We start from the raw sequence: 22,283 nt of genomic DNA, 5'->3' as shown, positions 1-22,283 counted from the left end.
GGAACGATAACCATTACAGATCGATGAAAACACGTGCGCAGGTCAGGCGAAAGTCACCGTCAAAGCAGACAGGAATTCCGTTGTTGCCCATGTCCATGTGCAATAAATATGTATTGGATTTCTGAGGATGGCTTAGGTTGTGCATGTTCCTTGCCACGGGAGGCAGTCTGAGGCAGTCACCATTCTCCTGAAGCAATGACGCCGTCGAGGTTCGGGTGCATAGCCCCTTGTAGAAACGATTCATACGCCGTAGAACTGCAGTTCTATTCGTAATCCGTCCTCCATAAGTGCATTACGAAAAGTTGACATGAGTTTGCCAACAACCCCTGCGCTGAATCAGTATCTTCTCCACGATCGGCAGCATGAGAATCGCACGCATCCGGCCCTCAACCGCGCAGCGCCTCTGGCGTCATTGTGGCGAACAACGAACACAATTTCGACCGCCGGAGGAGCTCCGTCCAGACACCTCTCTCTCTTCTTACACCGTGGTCGTGACGTTGCCCACCTCGCCTCTATGAGGCCAACAACGGCGAGCCCTTTTCGCCACCACCACTAGGATGTCACAAACAGACCGTTGCACTCCCTCTTTCATTTTCCATAGCAAGAAAGCTATAGTACTTCCTTTTTTTTTTTTTTTTGCCTTTTACATACAACGCGAAGGTATAGCCGAAACGGCACGCAGTTCTGTGAAAGGGTAAGGGTCCGTCAGTGCTTCGTTTTCCCATTGAGAGCAACCCATTCTGGTAAATACGGAGATGCTGATTCCAACAAAACCTCGCCGAGGCAAACAAAGCCGGGATAATCACCTTCGGCGCCGCACACGTGAGCAAAAATGCTTGGTGCGCAAACAAACCTTTCGAAAGGAGGGCGACAACAATAATAATAACCTTCTCTCCTGCCTCTCGATGCGAATTCCGTCCGTTGGCATTCTCAGCATTCGCTCACTGCCTCCAGCATCGTCATATAGAGCGAAAAAAAAAAAAAAAGACCAATAAAAATTGCGCGAAAGAAAAAGGCGTTTTCGCTCCCTTATTTTTATTTTCTTCTCCCGGCGGGCACGTAATGGGAGGCGGCAGCATTACGGTTGCGCAGGAGCCAGCGAGAGAAGAGGCCTGGGTCGGCATCCATGCGAGACCGAACGCCTCGAGGAAGCCCGATCGGTGAAGTGTCACTTCACCGGGTCCAGAGTCCCCAATAGGAATGCCTATCGCGAATATGCGCGAGAAAGAAAGAACGAGAGAGAGAGAGAGAGAGAAAAAAAACTGGGCTCAAAACGAATTTGGACATGGTCGAAGGGAGCGCACGAAAAGAAGGCGTACAGTATTCAATGGACGTCCATTCATCAAAGCGGCCCTGCTACCTTGGCGACATCTATACAGAGTGAGGAAATTTCCTCAAGCACTTAAGTGGAAGGCAGACGGTTCCTTTGTCTGTTCTTCCGGCTAATGGCTTGTCCGTTCTGCCCTAATGATAGCAGGTTCCATGTAGAACTATTGCAGCCTATGGAACAGGTAGCAGACGTCTGAAGTAAACATGCAGCGAGACATTATGAGACGATGTTTGCTGATTTATGCTTTTCTATGTACTCTTAAGACAGAACAATGTCCTCGGAGTACGCTATGAGGGCGTTATGCGGTGAAGCTCTGTTCTAGGTTTTCCTACAGGTTTTCCTGCCTCGTATTTTATTCGCTCGGTCAGTGATACTCAGTAGACGCGGTTACATGAATTCGACAGAAGCGCGTCGTATCGAGTTATCGCACCTCCTCGCACCTATCCCGAATAGTGGATTGGTTGACGTGGCCGTGCCGGAGAGGGTTTCTTGCGATCACTGAATACGACGCGCTTCTGTCGAATAGACCTCTACCCGAGAAACGTCATCATGACGTTGGTAGACTGACCGAAACCGAAACTAATCTGAAGGGGAGGGCTGGGTTCCACGAATGGGCACTTGTTCGCTGTCTCCTATTGAAAAAAAAAAAGTAGGACCGAAGTTCAACTCTACCAAATTGGTGGCGCTGTCCAACACTATGACGTCATTTGTTTACAAACAGGGAGAGGTATGTTCGTGTAACCGCGGTTTGTACTGTGATCGTCATGGCGGTAGTCCGGCGGTTTCTATAAATACCCTGACCTCGCAGAGAAAAACTGAGGCAACGCAGATATCGCTGTTTATTTCTTCCGAGAGTTCACTGTGCAATGAGGGCTCCTTGTGTTTACAGAGCGTGGTAGAGGTAAGCAGCAACCTTCTGGAAGACTACCAAAAGGAGTCCTGGAGGGAATTGCCCCCGGGCCAGCGGCGCCGTGTTGCAGGATCCCTCCTGGGAGCCCTGGACAACGCCACCTGGCTCCTGGCGAGCACAAAGAACTCCGCCTTTCGGTTCTCCAGGGCACACGGCAACGTCTGTTAGTATTCCCTGCATTCCTAGAGACTTCATTTGACTGATTTCCTGTTTCGACTTCCACGGGCAAATGCGATCAAAGAGCTGCTCATTGTGAGGCGCTATAGTAGATAAGTAGATAGGCGCTATAGTAGATAAGTGTAGGAACCGTGATATCAGTAGCCATCGTCGTCAGGGATGGAATATTTATTCGCACTCATGCTCGCCCGAACGTTTCGCTTCACATTCACTTGTTTGCATTCAGCCACACCTTAGAGTTGTGTTTCGCCAGTTCGCTTATACAAACACCCTCAAAGCTTCATACAGGAGGTACTCCCCTAAAAAAAAATTTAAAAAAAAAGATTTGCTGGTTACAGCCTTGAGGTGGTAAAGACCTGTCAAACGTGTTAGTCCAAAAAGGTGTTAGGGTTTACGGCAACAACTTTATTAGAGTTATTATTGTTAGAGTTAGAGTTAATTATACCCTTTTGCAAGATGTTAAACCCTGAACTTTACCACATAAGGGTTTAACGTTTTGCCCAACATTTTGGTAGGAGTTCTAGGCTCGTGGAGGTATCGGGCGCCGTTAAACATAACCGCGCGACGTTCCTACAAGGGGGCGCCACCATCTACGTGGTAAAGGAGCCAGTTACCACAATTTCAAACGCTTTTTGTTTTTCGAATAACGCGTAGTATATCGTGTAAGGAATTAGGAGGAATCTCCTTAAAAAAGAGGGAAAAGAAACGACGGGTCACGCCCGGGGTAGCGTTTTTGAAAGCTCACCAACAGCGAAACTCTTTTTCCGTGTCATCTGTAACGCAACGACTTCTGCCCTGCCTCGAGGGCATCCCAAGTGTGCGGCCCTTTTTCAGCCGTTTTTCTCTCCTTTCCTGCAAACAGACAGGGAGAAAAAAAAAAGGCAGTAGACCCGTCCCAGCGGTATAGAAGCGGCAGCAAGTGTATTTCCCCAAACACTGCTCACTTCGATTTCCCGAAACAGCCTCGAGGTTGTTGATTTTGGCACCCAACCGGGCGTTCCGGAGGTGATGGAAAAGAGCGCAATTCCATATCTGGAAATTATCGAATGCTACGAGACGAAGAATGAATTTGGCCTTCGCGACAAACCCTTTCCTGTTGACGCGGGTTGTTGTTATACAGGGGAGGATTCGCATATTTTTATAATCTGCTCGTTTTTATCTGGGTTTTCGATTTCGGCGCTCTTTGACAGTATATATATATATAGGATGAGCAAGTTTTCGAACACTTCTTCATTCTAACCGTGTTCGTTGTAGTGGTGTCTGTGAGACTGGTGGAGACGTGGTCGTCCTCGGAGATTCGTTTTCCTGCTCACGAAGACGTGCACGGCACAGTCTGGATACGGATGGAGGACTCGCTGGTGTTTCCGCCGCAGGCTCTCCTGGCATCCGCGAGAAACGGTACGCATATTTCTTGCACCTTACAAAAGAACTAGTGTCCTTCCTCAGGGTGGGCAAAGCGGTCAGAGCTGGACCGGGGTCACACCTACTGGACCACTAAATTACTATCGACGTCTGTAGACCACGTTGGATGCTACTTCCCTGCACTCTTGTTGCTTCCGTAACATGTGGTTCAGACAAGACTGCTTAACACCAGTGTCGCACTTGCAGAACGCACAATAATCCTTTGCTTACAACGCCATTGAGGAACGTTTTTGCGAGAAACCGCCATCTGACGACGTCCTAATGCTGTGCAGGTCTTGTCAAGATGGTGTTCCTCGCTTACCGGAACATCGAAGACTTCCTGGGCCCTGAACGTATGGCGAACGAGCCCGAGCGCATTATCAACTCGCGAGTGCTGTCGGCTTCCGTCAACAGCCAACACAACTTGAAGCTTCACCAACCGGTGGTGATCACGTTCCAACACAGGCACGTGGATAACGTCACCAACCCGAGATGCGTCTACTGGAACCTTGCCGCTAAGTACGTACATGCGCCCTTGCGTCTCTTGTTAGTGAGGATTGAGGGCTGTACTGGGGATCCTCCGGTGCTGGACACTTCTGCCTAGTAGCTTCTGTGTTGCCACCATCGTATTACCGCGGGAGGATATGAAGAAATATATTTTTCTTTGTAGCGATTGGTTAACCGATGGCTGCTGGTTGAGAGAGACGAACGTCAGCCACAGCGTGTGTGTCTGCAATCATCTGACAAGTTTCGCCCTCTCTATGGACAGGAGTCCTCCAGACGTAAGTCCCGCTGCTTATTTATTTACGGGTATTGATCAGTGTTGTACTCTTCAGCTGACCATGCAGAGGCTGCAAACCTTCGTGTACGCCTCTTTTGCCGTGTGCATGTTCCTGCTGCTCGTCACCAGTCTCACGCTGCTCGCATTCCGGTAAGAACATCGCTCTGACTGGGACCAGTCCTAGTACATTGTTAGTTGGTGTTATCCAGATGATATTTACTTAGCCACTGTGACCATGACTATCAATCTATGTACAGGACGATGAAAGGGGACCGTGTCAGCATCCACAAAAACGTGTGCCTCTGTCTACTGGTGAGCGAGGCCCTACTAGCTAGCGGGCTAAGCGGCGTAGCGCAGCGGGTCGTATGCGGCATTCTGGCGGGCTTTCTACACTACTTCTGGCTAGCCGCTTTCTTCTGGATCTTACTCGAGGGATTCCAACTGTACACCATTCTCCTGGACGTTCTGGGAACGACCGCTTCGCGGCTACGGTGGTACTACTTGACGGCCTACGCGTCGCCGGCCGTGGTCGTCTGCGTCGGGGCGGGAATCAACCCGGCTGGATACGGGTTGGCGAGGGGATGCTGGTTAGACATGAACAGCTACCAGCTGCTCAGCTTCGTAGGGCCAGCTGCTTTCTGCGTCCTGGTGAGTCTCTTGTTACGTTGGGGCGAGTTGGCCATATATTCGCCATTTCACCGATCGGTTGCGATTGTGGTGCGTGCAATGGTGCGACACGGCGTGCTGATATTCGCGTTGCTGTCTTCGTCGCAGTTGTGCCTGGTGTTCGTGGCGCTGGTCTTCTGCAAGGCCCATCGGCACACCGATGCAGCGCTCAAGAGCAAAGAGCACGAGAGGATAACCATAGCCAGGTACGACGTATTACATCTTCCTGCTTCGTTATCGTTAACACGCCTTGTTTCCTCCCGTGCGTTCACAGGTGTCTAAGCATGGACACGACATTGTTGCTCCTGTCGCTAAGCCTAACGACGGCGTTCGCGCAGCTCTACCTACTGGAGCCCTCAGCAACTTACACGTGCGTCTTCGCGAGTCTCAATATTTTACTCGGTTGCTTCGTGTTCGTTTTCTACTGCCTCCGAAATGAAAAGGCAAGTGCAAAGCCCATCGCCGTTGAAAGCCTCGTCCTCATCCTTGACGCACTCCTTTTGCAGGTGCAACGTGTCCTGGAAGAGCGAGTTCCCCTGGGCTGCCTCCGCGTAGGAGGGACGTCCGCGGGGACGTCCCAGCCTCCCAGCCTGTTCGTGCATGCCAACGGCTTGCCCTATAGTGTGCGTAACTCTCCTCCTTCTCTTTCGTCAGCAGGTACTACCTTAGTTTCTTTTTCCTTGGTTTTTCACCTCACCCTTCCCTCGAGGTTTTTTCTCCATATTTTCTTCCACAGTCTCTTCCGTTTTCCCGCTTTTTCCCTTTTTTAGCGAGAATAAACGAGAGAGAAAAGTTACTGTCGAAAAAGAAAAAAAGTTTCCTCTTCCGAAGCGTGTCCGTAAGAGACGTTCAATGGCACGAATAAGTTGAGTTTCGGATTCAAAATACGCGTCTATAGTAGTTCGATCATTTCGGATCGATGGCGGCAGAAAGTTGGCAACATGATCAGTATGTATTCCCCGCGCGCGCCCACAAGCTGCGGTTCATGCATATGCCTTTCATTTTCTTCGCCGCGTCCGCCTAGTATTTGAGGCGTCGATAAGACAGCGCGTCTGTCTGTGTGCAGTGGGGAGACCCGCGTATGAATTCTAATGTCGAACTGCAGCGTACTTTGGGATGCGGGGATATATGCTTTCCTTGCCTCGCTACCACGCTATGACGAAATGCTCCTAGTGCGAGACCCGTCCACTTATCCGTGTGCGGAGTATTTTTGCGGGGTACTGGATACGTGATTTGGCGGTACGTCGAGCAACATGTCGCACTAATGGTAGCATGTATGCATCGCAAATGCATCTGTAGGCCTACACATGCATCCCGCGATCGAAGTTTTCGTCGGTCGTTTCATCAAAGCAGACACATAACCTAAAGCAGAAGACAGCATCTGGGACGTATTTCATGGTCGGAAAAGTCGCAGAAAAGTCAGCGAGCGAAAGTGGTGGGAATCGGGCCCGCACCTCTCCGACGTAGTCATCGTTATAACAGGGCAAACGTTATAACAGGACACGCGTAATACGAAACATGGGGGGAATCTCAAGCTTTTTCGATCTTACGTTTAGCGGCGTCGAGTGCAGTTTTACGGCTTTAGCGAAAGGGGTCATCTTATGGCTTCGCGATGCTTAGTTAACGCCGCGCTGCCATTGGTCATCGCAATGTTGACGAATAAGAGATTCTGTGCGAACCCGTCGAGGCCTGTGGCGCGCCTGGCCTTCGTAGTCTGAGATAAAGAAACGAAAGAGGAAGCCACCCCTCGTAAAACGTTTCCTCGCAGCACTTTCACGCTATTGATCCGTCCCGTGTGTCACACCACTGCCATAAAACGGCATCCTTATTAGATGCGCACCTGTCACTTACCATTAAGGAAATTGGCACCGCTAATTGCGGTGCCGCAAAGCACAGTGCGCATGCGTCCAACATCTCATATCGCGCGCGCAGTGTTTTTACGACGCTGAAAAAAAAAAAAAAAAAAAAAAATAGGGGGTCGCCATTCTTTACGGCGTTGACGCGTTGGAAAAATTAGCGCTTCGACGGCGGTTATCGCATTTTTTCCCTCCCCGTCTCGGATGTCCGGATGACATATTGGCGTCCGCTTTTCAACTGGTTTTCTTCCGCTGTGATCCCTTCCGTTTCTCGTTTGGATCGAGAGAGTGGACGGATCAGCAGTGGCTGCACGGTGGGCGATTAATGGCGTTTTATAGCATCTACTGGGGAGACTCGCTCCCTTTGTTCCTATACGGTCCAACGGTGCTTTTAAGAATCGGAAATCCGCTCTGTCTGTGACAGTTCGGTGAGAACCGAACTGTTTTGTTAGCGATACATTTTTGCTGTTCGCGGCCGTCTTCGGTTATGAAAAGCGGCGTGACGGATGAAGGTCTGGCAACGATAGTGTCGGTAATGTTACTCTTCTTATCATTCCTATTGAGACGTTATTAAGTGAGCACCAGGAAGCGGAAGATAAGGGTTGCTTCTCGTCCTAATAGACAGTTTTAGTGCGACGTACGCTATCGCCTTTGCGTACGAAAGACATACCGCTGATAGTTCTACACGCGCACATAACAGAAAGAGAGTTTCGCGAAGTGCGCAGAACCACCAACGCTATCCGATACGTACGCTATCGCCTTTGCGTACGATCTACTATAACTCTCTAATATTAGTTGACGTACTTTTTCCGCGTTTTGAGCCGACGTTTGTTTTAACGTTCTTTTTTAGCGTTCGTACGCTATCGACTTTGCATTCGGAAAGGATAGCGTGGTTAGAGATGCGAAGCACCCCCCCCCCCCCCAAAAAAAAAAAGGTTTTTGCGTTTTTTTTTTTTTTGTCTCCGGAAAAATTTCCCAAAATTTCCAGGCGACAAAATTCAAAAATGTAAATTTTCGTGCCTTCGCTGCGTTCCAACCCGCCAAGAGTGCCTTAGGTGCCTCTAATCCTCCAACAACCACCAACTTAGAGCTCCGTCTGGCTGCTCCAAGCGATCACCATCGCGTTCACATAATGTCGGAGTTCTGGTCGGAGTGGACGGGTTGTTCCAATTACCTATCGCTGAGTAGACAGCAGTTCCATGGGATGCTCTGCTCTGCACGTATGCCTAGAGGGTGAACACTACTAAAGTTTCTAGCTCATTGTATGCTGTGGCTTGGCCGGCAATGCTCCGACTCAGCAGTAACCGCGTTTGTTTCCATTTTTTACAATTTGTCGAAAAAAAAAACGAACAATTTTTTTGTTTCCGAGCGATTCAAAATTCCCGGAAATTTTGCACCTCTAAGCGTGGTTGCTCTGCGCACTTCGCAAAGCGCCTTTTGTGTTCTGCGCGTGCGCAGAACCACCAACGCTATCCCTTACGCACGCAAAAGCGATAGCGTACGATGCACTACTAGTGTATCGTACGCTATCGCCTTTGCGTACGTAAGGGATAGCGTTGGTGGTTTTGCGCGCTGCGTGAAGCTCTCTTTATAGCCTGCGTCTTACGTTTGAGAACAATGAATTAGCGAACGTAGGTTCTATCCAAGGACACGTGTGCGCAGTTACCTCATTTAATGTTTACGACCAGAAGAATACAGAGAACAGTACATTTAGGCTGCGTTCCAATACCCCGGTTAGTCGACTGCCTAGCGGTCTAACCGGAAGTGCCGCCATGTTAAGACTCGTTCCAAATCTCGCCAAGTCCGCTATTCAGTCGGCTACCGCCTAGTGCGCATCGATGCAGTCTAGTTATACGCCTGACCATCTGACAGCCGGGATGGCTGACAGCGGGAAACGCTAGTACCTGCTGCGCTTGCGCCGTACGCATTTCTTGCGTGAGCAACGAGATGGCGCCACAGGCGCCTCGGCTAGGCAAGCCTGTTCCAATAGTGACAAGCAAAGGGATCTACTCAGCTGCCTAGTCAGGCGGCTTCGCGGCCGCGAGGTATTGGAACGCAGCCTTACTTGACATGATGTGACATTGAAACCGAAAAGAAAAAAGAAAGGGCACTTCCGGCGTCAAAAAGAGACAACTTCCAAAGTATTTTTCTTTGCAGTCCAATCCAATCCAATCCGACAAACAAAAACTAGTATTCTGCGTACGACTTACTTGTAGGGCGTTCGATGCGTTGAACAGGGGCAAGACGCTCCATTACGTACGACTTTGTTTTACTTGACAATCTACCGGTTCAGCAGTACCCGTCTGTTCCCGGCATAAATAGAACCCGATGTCTGGGCCGCTTTGAAAACTAATAGTCCCGAAAGCAAAAAAAGAAAAAGGGAATACTACACTCGCACGCGGCACGAAAACAACTTGTCGCGTGTTTCGAAACGACGACCATTTCTGCCGATCGTCCATAATCCGGCGCCCATAATCTCCCACCTAATCCGCCTTGCGTGGAACCCACACCACTGTACGATAGTGCTAATGATAAGGCTCGGTATAACACTATGATCACTTTTCTTCCCTCGGGGGTGAAGAGGAGGGAAGATAACTCCTCCCCTCCTCCCCGAGGGAATATCTTTCCCGCCATCCGAGGAATAATTAAGCAGCTTCCTCTTTGATGAAGTTGCTCGCCATGTCTACTGGTTGGATGACGCATCTAATTCCGCAAACTTTTCTGTTCTTCTTTAGCGCGTGGAAAGTCGGCCGCATAATTAAGGTGTTGCACTCTTCGTGTTTCGGGGGCAAAAAACGGCAAAAGCTGTAGTTGCTGCGAGCTGTTAACTGGTAACCGCGTATATGCGAAACTCTTAATGGCTACAGGACGTCGCTGTCATAGAGTTGCAGTCAGAGGCGTTCCATAACGAAATTGGCTCTCGTTTTTGGAAAGCAGTTCCTCGCTACAAGGTAATTAGCAGTTTGCCTCTAGTCTGAAAATAAAATAAGGTGTGATGACCAAATGTCATAAAGTTTTTTTTTTTTTGTTTTTTCTTCAATTGCTCGCGTTTCGAAACGTCTGTTTCTAAGGGCATGCTGTGGTTTTTGTATGCGAGGTACCGTATGTTATAGGGAGTGACTTTTTCGGGTTAAACTCGATTTCGCCCGGATATCACTGGGGTCACGGAGAACCAATTGATAACACGTTCGATAAGTGCTACTGCGGTTGTCAGTTCGAATGGTGTCGAGAATGCCAACATTATGATGGCATACATGTTTCGCGTGGGAACTAAAGTACACCGACATAACCACGCTCCTGGTCATGTGGTTCTGTCCGAAAACGCCGCGTACTTGAAAGACTTCACTCGAAAATAAGGTTGTGTTCGTTCATTCAACACGAGCGACCTTCGAGTCGGAGTCGTGTACGTATGAGAGTCAAAGCGACTCCATCGACTCCACCGACCCGCATTGAGATGAGAGACGGTGGCAGAATCGGCTACGGCTAAATAACTAAACGGCAGATTTGGCTACTGGCTAATTACCGGCTACAAAATTGGCTACGCGCGAGTGCTGGCCGTGCTGGCGACCGGCACTTTGTAAGAATCATGGGAAAAGGCCCGAAAAGTACGCACACTATGAGTGCTGCAGGTGGATGACCACCTTCTCAGTGCACGTTGGCGATTTTTCAGGATTTTAACCTATGGCAACTCTAGCCGTTCCGTGTTTTGAGGTTTCAGCGGACGTTGAAAAAAAAAAAAGAAACTGTGGTGGGCAAAATTACTGCGGCGTCGCTCATGATCATATACTTATACCGCGACGCACAACCTCGAATGACTGCACCTTTAGGCCTTGTCTAAGCAGCAGGTCATGAGTATATATATGGCAAACAGTACGTGAGGGCACGGGAGTATTTCGAGAGTCTCTCGAGTTCTGCGCCGCCGAACCGACCTTTAAGCCACGACGACAAGCATTTACATATCCCGTTCGGAATTCGTCCAATGTAGGCTTATCCTGGTAGCTCCTACCGCGGCAAAGTGAAACTGGAGCACATCTACGAGCTTGAATAATAGAAGAGCTGTGGGGGCGAAAGACGTGCATTTTCATGAGCCCTCCGTGTGATTGGCATTACGTGATCAGGGGGACGGGGGGAATTGGATTCAAATATTCCCGAACGCGTACAACGAGCGACTCGATGTTTTCTTTTTTTTTTTTTTTTTTGGCAATCACTGGCAAGATTTCGAATACAACCAGAACTTTATTTAATGATGGGGAATGGCGGTGAGTTCGAACCCTACCACCGGCTGTGCTGTTTGAGGTTTTCCCTGGGTTTTCCAAAGACTTTCCAGACGGATGTCCGCACAGTTCCCCTTGAAGTCGGCCCAGGACGCATACTAGTACCCACCCCCTGTCCCCCGCTCCTTCCTGCTGTCCTCTCTCCATCTGTCCACATCTGCTCTCATTGCCACAGTTGCTTCGCGGCGCCAACACGAAATAAATAAAAAAGAATGATGGCGGCTTCGTTTATGGCCACGCATGTCGGGCTAGCGTCGTACGATCAGTCCTGGCGTTGAGAAAGAGGATCTTATGCGAGTCATGTGAGTTAACTATGTGAGTCAGTAAGACGGGACGGAGGAGAAGGCTCAATCTTCTTCGTAACTTTGTCGATCGCTTTAAAAGGAATATCTGCCAACATAGAGGGGTGAAAACATCTAATTAAAAAGTTAATTAGTTAATTAATTAAGTTTAGGCAATTAGCCGTCCAGTAGTTACATGTGCCTGCCCACAGGACGGACGCGTAACCCGCCTGCAAGAATGGCATCAGTATACTGCTGTCAGTGCCTTTTTTTCTTTCTCAATCTGTAAAGAATTAAAAAGAAACATACCAGGGCTGTGTATGTATATGTATACATACGTATGTTGAAGTGCAATGCTAAAATCAGGTTTTGGTGGGATTCCGTCTTTCTACCTATTCCTTCTTCTCTCTCTCTCTTAATGTTTTTTCCGTGGTTCGTCCACGATTTGAACTCCTTCGCTCGAAGTCTACGATCCCCAGGGCTTCTGGTGTTACCGGGTTTTTATGAAACGCGCTACGAATGTTAGAGAGTGCTTGTTGTAGAATTTGTGCACCACAGTAAGTGTCGCGCGTGGGTATTCAATAATATAAGAGATAGAAATGGTTCCTTGCGAATATTTCGAGAGATCCAGTGTTTAATTTGATTAGGGGACGACTATAATTACGCCGCTATTGCATTAAAGTAGGGATAACACAGACGATATTTGTATAACTCATTAAATATTGGATAATAGAAGGGAAAAAAAAGTAATTTATGCAATGGGAGGAACGTCAGCAATGGCTCTGCAATTGTTCTTTTTTTTTTTTTTGTACACTGTTTGTGACTTTAATTATTTCTGCCTTCCGGGGTGTACGATCAATGCAAGCTTTGGCAATAGGCTACGACTGTTTGTCTTTGCGCAGGGGAGAGGCTAAAGTTTGGAGGAACCACGTGACGAAGTGTTTGTCCAATCACAAGGCAGCAATACGGGGGTACGCGTAGGCCGGCATGGTTCTCTGAGTGGGTCCACATTAGGTCCACAGAAAAACCATGTGTGCCTCACCTTGAGATGGTACCCCCCTATCGGAGAGAGGGGCGAATGAGGTAGCTCGAAGGGCAGCAGGGAGGGGGAAACTGGGGAGTTGCGGAACACAGTAGACGTATGTACTTGCAGTGCGTATATGTAACGCGAGAATAAACTCGAGAATTATCGGTTGACCTTCTTTTTTCCTCCTTTTTTTTTTGTGTGTGTGTATGGAGTAGGCCTGCCGATTGCGCAGTTTTATTGAGTGCATGTGCTATATGATCTTCCCAGCACAGCGTTTCGAAGAGCCAGATAACCATTATCTTAACGCTTATCTTCAAAATTTCGAGCTGCGAATCACATGAAAGATTTGATATTCGAAATATTTTTATTTATTTAGTTCATTTATATATTTTTTTTCCCGCTTGCTCGACAAATGACAGGTTTTGCTTAATCTTCCTTTATTTTTCGAGTTATTTCACCAACCAAAAATATCGATTACTAAAATGTTTACAACGAACAAAAACTGATGCAACTGTTGGAAAATCACACGTCACGGTGCGAAGGTAATTTATTTTTTAGATTGAAATACAAAAAAAAAGGAAAAAAAGAAATGCAAACTTCAGATAATGAAGCTTTGCTGCTCGCTGTGCACCGCTGAAGAACTCCATAGCAACCATGTGATGGTCTGGCTACTTTAGAAGTTTCGTAACGAGCTTTTATTCGCGAATAACCCTTTAAATTCCCCCGGCATTTGTTTTCATCGCGTGGCAGGTGAAGCGAGGGACACACGATGTTCGTTCCACCGTGAGGAATCTGTAACCTCATTATTCCCGAAAGGCTCGCGTTGAACGCATTCCACGCCACCCCAGGCGATGCACGCGCGAGTCGAAGCAAAACCCGAAACGCGTCAACCGAAAGCGCCCTCAACTTCTCCGCGATATTCGAAAGAGAGCCCTTTTCAGCCTTCTGCCGTCGTGCAGGGACGTGTTTGCGATTTCGGGCCTGCGCTTCAGGAACACTTGTAGCGTTCAGCAGATTCATTTCTGTTACAATATATATACTTGTTTCCGTTTTTATAACACTTACGTTTGATTGCATATGTCGTTGCATTTAGTTTGAAAATCCCAGTTGGTGTCCTGCATAAATATTTTTGAGTGTCTGAGATCCAAGGTAATGGTAAATCCAATGACGATTGTCACAGTGTAAAACATCGTTGGTTCGCGGAAAGAACAGAACTTTACCACATAACACGCTCAAGGACACGCAACATTCGGAATGGTATCCTTCTTCCCCCCTGGTTTGGCTGAGGACGAGGGGCGTACGCCAGTTTTGTAACAGAAATGGTTACAGAAATGGTGTGCACCTCCCGTGTTCAACAATGGGAAGACTAAACGATGTCACCCTGAATGCTTGCTTGACCGTGAGCTTGTTATGTGGTGATGTTCTGTTTTCGGAGTGTTCGACGTGTTCCATTGTTTGCCATGCGTCTGTGCGAGTGCAAGACTGCGTTTATTTCAGTGTGGAGCCCAGCAGTCCTGGAGTTCACAGAAGGAGCCACAGTCCTCCGAGGTAGACAACTGTGCCACACCGCAAGGTAAACTATGCCGATACACATCTAACTCTGTCCGTGTATGCGCACGAGCGATATTCACACGGAATATTCTGGTGGAAGATAAAGCAAATAACTGTTAGAGCTAACAGGGCGGAACTTCGGCCGCCTGTTACGTTTGTAATTGGCATGGAGCAGAATCAAGAGCGCGGACTTAGCAGACGACACCGTCTGCGTGTTTTCCTGTCGTCTGCTACGGAAGATCTTAGGGTTAGCAGTGCACGTGCACGGCAGTTAGCAGTGCACGGTTAGCCGTGCAGAGAAGGCACGTTCATGCTTTCGTAGTAGTAAAGCTATGACGTTTTTCGCATCTTCCGCTGGAGTATTACGGGGAATGTCGCTCGTAGGAATACACGGCATCCATCATGTCGTGCAAGGTGTCCTCCTTCGATTAATATGCCTGATCATCTCGTTGTCGCAGGTCTCCCATCTATAGCCACAGTCAACTATCCGGGTGAAGAACACCCCATGCGCAGCTGGGCGTGGGCTAACGACGGGGCTCCCCCTTACGGTCACTGGGCCACCGTCGACTGCTGGCGTCCGCCAGACCCCCGCGTGGACCACGTGTACGAGACCATCGACGACGACCCATCGGACGCCTGGAGGTCTCTCCACCATCAACTGAGAACCGCGCAGAGACCTCCGGCGCACAGCTACCATTCGCTCGGGAGGCCCGACTGCAGTGTTCAGAAGAGGATCCCCAACGACCGCGCCACCATTCTCGGGTCCTTGAGCGCCGTCTTGACGAACTCTCCGCGAACCAGACCCTTAATCGGAGACGCCTCGTCGTGTCTAAGGCCTCAGGTGGCGTACTGTGACATAAAGACAGACTCTTCCACCAGTTCCCTAATGGAAGGCGACGAGGACCGACAGACGAGTGCCTGCTGGACCAAGGGCTATCGCGAAGCTCAAACGGAGCGACCTTGTGAAGGAGTGGAACATTTTTGACCCTCCCCGGCGTTCCCTGACCGAATGCTCAACAGAAGCACCGTGGGTTGTGCTTGTACTTAAGAGGCACCATTATTTATTGCGACTGGCCTGCGGCCGTCGTAGAACTGAAAGGACTTGTTTTCAATGCCGAATGCGAGACATATCAGTGTGACTTGTGTTGTGCAACGCGCGGAACGTGACGTGGACAAAGAATTCAGCTTGTCTCTCTTTTTTTTTTTTTTTCGATAATGGCCATTCGAATGCAGAGGTTACTAGTCAACCGAACAGACGTAAAAAAAAAAAATAGTTTCCGTTATTGAGATTGAGAAGAGGTCGAAGTGGGGAAACACGTATTTTTCTTTCGAGCTCAGCCATAACTCCTGGTTCGGTGGAGCTCAAGTTTCCGGCCATATTTAATCGATAAAAAGAGCGTGAGTTGGTTTCAACGCAAAAATGTTAATGTCGTTCGTGTGCAGTCCTTGTGATAACAAAAGGGCACGGCAGACGAAGAGGATCACGGAAAAATATTCATTTTCAGCCAGTACGGATGAAGCACGTCCTGATAAGATGAGAGTCGAGCGTTCACATTCTTTGTGGTGCTGCTTTGTCACCCTTTCAGCTTGTTCTAAACCCAAGTGGCCGTTTTCTACGTATACATGTATCTGTTCGCTAGAGCAGTGTTTTCCAGATAAGGTTATTCAGTTCAGGTGTTCTTTATTATCGTGTCATACCACAACGGCCGGCTTTTATTACGAACCCAAGCTATAAATGTTGATTCTCACCCCCACGTATGTTTGGGTGGCGCTTCGCTCGCATTTTTCCTTGCCGTGGTTTCCGGAGACATATCGGACGTGAAAGATGCTTATCTCAGCTATTGCCATTTCTGTGATACAAATGGACTGTAAATAATCACCTTTAGGGACACAAAAAAAGTGACGTGTCATGGTCGCGTGATGTTCAAGTAAGTGCAAACAAAACGTTTCTTGTGTCATTGGATGAACAAAAAAAAAAAATGTTTTGTACCATATGTCATCCTCTTGGTCATAGATCCTCGACAGGGTCCTATACGTATCGTGATCACTAGGTGGCAATCATTGTCAATCTTTTTTTCTTCGGGACTCAACTATAAAGAGATTGAAATAAACCCAGTTGTTTGCGATTGGTTTGCAGCTGTTCATTTCTGCATGAACAAACAACAACAGCTTTATGATAATGTTTGGGGAGTTTCATGCATGAACAAATTAAGGTGCAAATTTAATTAGCATAAACAGAATAAAATGGTGCAAGCCAGCTGATGTATTGTAGAGAGAGCTAACATTTCGTTGAGCATGAGGAACACAGATGCAAAAACGACGATGTTATGTGCGTTATTCCGGTTATTGCGACCCTTTATCAAATTCCTTGAAACTATCGGCCTGACTCCCTCTAAGACCCCGTCAGCGTCGTCAGCATCATCCTCATCACCGTCCTCTCATTTTCCCCCAATAGCAATGGGGTAGCATTCTACTCAATGAGCGGAAGTCATCCCCATATCATCGTCATCATGTATCTCTCTCTCTCCGGTTATTGCACAAAATGTTAACCGCAACTTTTTAAAGACGTATAAAAAGAAGTGCCTAAATAGTACAAGAATCGCATACCCGTCTCTATCATATTCCGTAAATGCCACAATATGCAGCTCTGCGCTTTCTCTCACGTTGCATTGACCAACGCACTAACTCACACATTGCCGGGACGCGGTGACTGGCTCGACGAACTGATAAGCGCGCGTGCTGTCACTTGTCATTCTTGGTTTCGCCGCTATCTGTGCAAAAGAGAGTGCTGGAATCGCCACGTGCGTGTGTTGGCGCTGCGATGCTACTGATCCGAACTGCCGTGTAAGGGAGTGAAATTCCCAGAACTCATTAAAAGAAGCATTGTGAATTATGGAGCAGCAAACTTAGCGACTACCATGGCCGTTCAGGTATATCACATGATCCTTTATACTCTCGAATGACCCGAGAGGCTACAGTTGATACTGGCGTACAGATTGTGTTTCGCATACTGTGCCGTTTTGTGGTACGGTAATATAGAGGGAACGCGTTGCAAAGTGGAACCCGGCGTCTGCGTCGTAGGGGAAGACGCAGCCACTTTGGATGCGAACTAACTAAACATCCTACAAGACATCCTTCTTTGTGTTGAAACATCTGAGGATGACACGGTAGTTCCCATCAAAAACGAGTTTTAGGATGTCGGAAGCACTTTGCTAAAACGCCACGGCAAAGGAAGCTGTCAAACTCAAGCTACAGGCAATGTGATGTCATGATGTCAGCCACTTCAGGTGAATAATGTAGTTTTCTTTTCGCGCTTGCGGAACCGTGATTGTGAACCTCCTTCGTTCTAGCTCGCTAACATCTCCCGTATTTCGGCACACATTCCTACCGCTACATTTGCGTCGTGCCGTGCACACGTCGGTCACCAGAACGCTTCCGCGAGATGGCAGTACTGCTGTTATGCGCTTGTCCAAAACTTGCTAGGTGCACTGTAACAACTCAATAATACAATCAATAACCCTCTTGCAACCGAGAAACATTCAGTTTCGTAACATTCGCGCGGAAAGATGCGACAAAACCAGTGATATTCCGCATTTTTCAATTCGCCCACACAAGCACCGGGTGTCGTCTGCTTCACGGTCTGCATGGCAGACGACACTCTGGAGCAGACGAAGCGGACGGCGTGCAAGCCACCTTTCAATGGCAAGTTTCCTTTAAAACAATCAAATATTTGACTTGAAAATCGTCCGCTAGTTCAGCGAAGACATGTTTTAACAGGAACGGTGTATTTACTATGTAATTCTTAATCGTCTCAGTTTCTTTGGAATTTTTCTGATCGACGACGGTTGCGTATTAGTGTTAGCCGAACAAGCAATACACGCCGTCGATTTTTCTGGTGGAATGCTTTCCAAACACATACACCTCGTGAATGTTTTATAAGTCATTTTGAGTTTGGATTTGCTTTAAAAAGAATATGGAGATTGTGGGCTCACAAGTGTTGAACCGGCTGCTTTCGCTGACTTGTACCACTAAAGGGTGATAGCACAGACCACAAGGAGTTGGTGGGGTTGATCACCATGTGGTGACAGCATAAAGGATGAACAAGTGAAAAATGATTCTAAAATTATTGAAGTAGTTCGTGGGTTTGTAATCCATGTTTTTGTGTTTTCACAAGTATTCCGCCGAAATCTAGCGTGCAGTGCTATCCTTTTGTCCTCTGTCTGTCGAGAATACTGTCGCAGCAGGCTGTTTTTCTGTAAATGCACAGAACTTGTCACGAGTAGAAGGCACCGTGGAATGTCGGTATCGCGAACGATCCGTTCATAGAACGTGCGAGCTTAAATTAACTCTATAGACAATGTAAAGGAAGTAAAACAAAGAATGAAATGGATGGCACCGAAGTAGTGTTCTGAAAGAAGACAGCGGTTTGAGAGTAAAACTTGCGCAATCTGGCCGTCCGCTGGTAATTTATGAAGCGGCTGCACTTTCTTTTTCACGCTGCTTCTTTCCCCGATCGATTTCCGTAGCCAGTTTCTTTTATTTGGTGGCTCCCTCTTTTGATAAGAGGTAATTAATGGCCACCTGTCCTTGTTGGAGTAACTTAATTGTTATCTCCGTACCAGCGCTATCCTCCATTTCAACTCTGCACGGCGAGAAGAGGTCGCTGTTCAATAACGCAGTTTTTCATCGCAGAATGCATCAGTTTCAGTGAAATGCTTTACGTTCATGACTCTGTTTTAAAGCGATAGCTTTGTTGAACCCGCCAATGTTGACGGCTGTGCCCATTCGTAGCTGTTGTGGAAAGAGAAGAAGAGAGAGAAGGATCTGAACTGAAAGATGGATCGGAAGATTCACACGAGCGACATTACCCAGAATACTCCAGTGGAAGATTAGGCCTTCTGCTACCACGTAAGCGTCATGTTTTTTCCTGCACATTGCTAATCGTGGGTACCAGCCTGCGCCGCCGCCAGGAGATAATCCGTAGCAGACGACAGGAAAGGACGGTGTCGTCTGCTAAGTACGCCGTAGGCTACTCCCGATATTCCGGCATCGTGCGAATGCTCAGCATAACATGTGGCGGAACTTATGCTCCAGAAGCAGTTGTCTGCTTTTTCTTCCAGTAGAATATTCCGTGGGGATGTCGCCCGACTGAATAAATGGTACACGGCCACTGCATTTTGACGCGTTTGGCGGAGTACCCAAAGATGCAGCCCCTTCCCCCCCTCCTCTCTCTCTCTCTCTCTCTTTTTTTTTGCGCCATGTTTGAGATCTAGACAACCAGCGTAATCCTACCGGATCTCTGATAGGTAGTTGAGCTTGGGCTTGTTTCTCTGATCCAGTGCTGACCATAAGCAATTGTGAACTACGTTCGAAACTACGCTTGGGTGCCGGAAAAAGCGACGAATATTTAAACGCACACGCACACACAGCTTTCCGAAGGGGGAGCCCGGATAGTGACGACTCTTTAGGCCTCGATCTCAAGGAGATCGCGGCTTCCCTCGAACAGGTTCAAGACCACAAAATACGCCTAAGAAGTTCTCGTAGATCCAACGCCGGAAAACGATGAAAGAACCATTTGTGAAACTGCGGTGTGGTTTCTTGACCGAGACATATAATCGACCACTCTCATCAAGCAAAGAACCCGCTGGAATCAGCTTTCGAAGGCACTCTCCACAACCGAGCATATAACTGATTGATGAGGTATGTAAGTGATTAACGCGTATGACTTGACGTTCATTAACCGGTCAATTAGGCGTGGCATTAACGACTTAGGCGGGCTATGCATGCAGTCACCCCAACACTTCTACCAACCAGAAGTCAAAGTCCAGCTCCGACGTATGTGGCACTCACTGATGTCGGGGGATGTCTTCCGTCGCCTTGACAAATGTGTCTCGCTACGTTTTTATCGCTATAAAAAAAAAATAAAAATAAATAAAGTTCAGATTCACTCTGCATAGCCGGTTGATTCCGGAGCAACATTTCTTGCTTACCGTCCAAGTGCTCCTTAAAACGTCATCTTCTGTTCCGGCAACAGATGCTTCGCTCTGAACGGAAACTGCCTTCGTGTCTCATCGGGGGCTTTGTGCTGTTATCGTGCTGGAAGTCTTGCCATGAAATGATTGTAAGAAATGTGGTGCGCGCTACAGAAGATGGTCCCACGACGCCAGGCTCTTAACCGTATACGTTGCAAGCATTACGTTCGCCTATACAATACAACATTGGCCGTCGTTTATGCAACATTAACGTCGACATCCCCGTCGTATAGCTATATATATATATATATATAGTCATATCTGTCATTGCCGTCTGGCATCTTTGATCTGTTCGTCGTGCCTTGTAAATTTTTACCACATACATTTGGACTTCTCCATTCCATTAACACAACACTCTGTGTTATGCACGGACATCGACGATAGTTGCACATAGTTGCACTACGAGCTCTTCTTATAGTGTTATAGTGCCATGTGTTTCTTCCTCTTTCAGGTCCTGAACCAAATTGCATGGCAGTATTAGCATGCAACAATTATTAAAGCCATACTTTATAGGTCCAACCACATTATAGCCCCGTCCGTAAAATTCTTTAAAATTAAAATTCATTTTAAAATAAATTTTTTTGCGTTAAAATAATAGAATGGCTTTCAACGAGTATTGTCCCTCGTGCTGGTGTGTCGTTTTCCCCGAAAGCCCATAATTAAATAGTTCATTAATGGGGTTTAGGCGATTAGTCATATCTACAGTCTTAAAAATGGTGGTGGTGGTGACGAAAGCTGACTTGCAGTTGTTGGCCTCACTTATAGTGGACTTCACCGCATAGCACGCTTCTAGCTAACCATCATCCCGAATGACAACGTTCTCGCCCTTGATTTGATGAAAACGGGGGGGTGTACGCCATTTTTGTGGCAATTATGAACTGCATAATGGCACCGAAACGGCGTACCCCCCCCCCCCCCGTTTTCGGCAAATTAGAGGACAGAACGACGCGTCACTGCGGGGATGATGGTTGGCTATAGGTGCGTGCTATGCGGTGAAGTTCATTTCTCTCTCATTTCTCACTTTGCTCTCCCCGACGAACTCATGCACCCACTACGCATCTCCACCCTTCATCCTTTATGCTCCATCCGTCCGTCCTTCTTTTCTTTTTGCTATAGTCGTGACGACGCCCACTTCTGTGTGGCCAACATTGGCGAGCCGATCCTGCCATTACCCCCTCCCCCCCCCTCCCCTCATTTCTAAGAGTGATCGCTTTAGAGAGCCACGTGACACGACGCATGACCAAGTGATCGCGATCGACTCTGAAAAAAAGAAAAAAGAAAAAGAAACGATACCACGAAACATTGAAAGGCTCTCCATCTGAACATTTCAGAAAGACTTTTGCCAAATAACTAGATAGCCAAAGACGACGCTATATAATGTTGCCGCATTTGAACTCGTTCGGCGCAATGCCCACAGTTGCAGCCAATTTTGTGTGCTCTATAGTATGGATCGAGCCAATCGAATGCCGCGAATCCTCGAATCTTCGAATCCTATAGGCAGGGATTCGAGATTCGGAAGTCCGAAACCCAGTGCCGAAAACGGCGAATCGAATCTTTCGAATCTACCAACCACGTTTGTTTCTTTCTGTTTAAAATTGTTGCGTCCGGAGTCCGCCTAAGGCCTGATTGGCCTAAAAAGTTCCTGATCACACCCACATCGGCAGTGATGTCAGAAGGACTCTTCAGCACATCGGGTGTCATAGCTGATAAAAAACACAGTTGGCTATATTATAGACTTTGAGTGGGCGAGAATGCTGGTGTTTTTGAGCAGAAACCGGCATTAATTTAAAACTTTCAGCTGCGTTTTATCGTTTGTTTACATTGCTCTGGACTGAGAGAGTTCACGCAGGAACCCTTACGTTACAAGTTTAAAAGTAACATGGTTTTGCGTTTGATTATTCCTTAGTTTTATGGAAAGAATTGAGACTCGTGAGCTCATGTATTCCTTGTATAGTCGACGAACAACACGTTAAATAAATTACATTTAAGAAGACGTA

At 47.6% G+C, this 22,283-nt stretch overlaps 1 protein-coding gene across 3 annotated transcripts in view; it reads left to right on the top strand.

Moving 5' to 3' along the window:
* The window catches only part of LOC135390963 (adhesion G protein-coupled receptor L1-like), a 110,427-nt gene extending 94,047 nt beyond the window's left edge, over positions 1-16,380 (top strand). For 2 of the 3 annotated variants that reach the window (XM_064620978.1, XM_064620977.1), the window contains exons 9-19: positions 2,220-2,403; positions 3,672-3,815; positions 4,112-4,337; positions 4,489-4,600; positions 4,655-4,749; positions 4,857-5,247; positions 5,374-5,471; positions 5,540-5,708; positions 5,772-5,888; positions 14,201-14,276; positions 14,713-16,380. In XM_064620978.1, the coding sequence (XP_064477048.1) occupies positions 2,220-2,403; positions 3,672-3,815; positions 4,112-4,337; positions 4,489-4,600; positions 4,655-4,749; positions 4,857-5,247; positions 5,374-5,471; positions 5,540-5,708; positions 5,772-5,888; positions 14,201-14,276; positions 14,713-15,239 (2,139 nt within the window). In that variant the 3' untranslated portion in view covers positions 15,240-16,380. Of the gene's footprint in view, positions 1-2,219; positions 2,404-3,671; positions 3,816-4,111; positions 4,338-4,488; positions 4,601-4,654; positions 4,750-4,856; positions 5,248-5,373; positions 5,472-5,539; positions 5,709-5,771; positions 5,923-14,200; positions 14,277-14,712 lie in introns of all 3 variants that reach the window. The other variant, XM_064620979.1, reaches the window with a different exon arrangement.
* Positions 16,381-22,283: the final 5,903 nt, after the last annotated feature.

This window comes from Ornithodoros turicata, chromosome 4, assembly GCF_037126465.1.
Source record: "Ornithodoros turicata isolate Travis chromosome 4, ASM3712646v1, whole genome shotgun sequence".
NCBI lineage: Eukaryota > Metazoa > Arthropoda > Arachnida > Ixodida > Argasidae > Ornithodoros > Ornithodoros turicata.
This window is presented reverse-complemented; position numbering and strand designations above follow the sequence as displayed.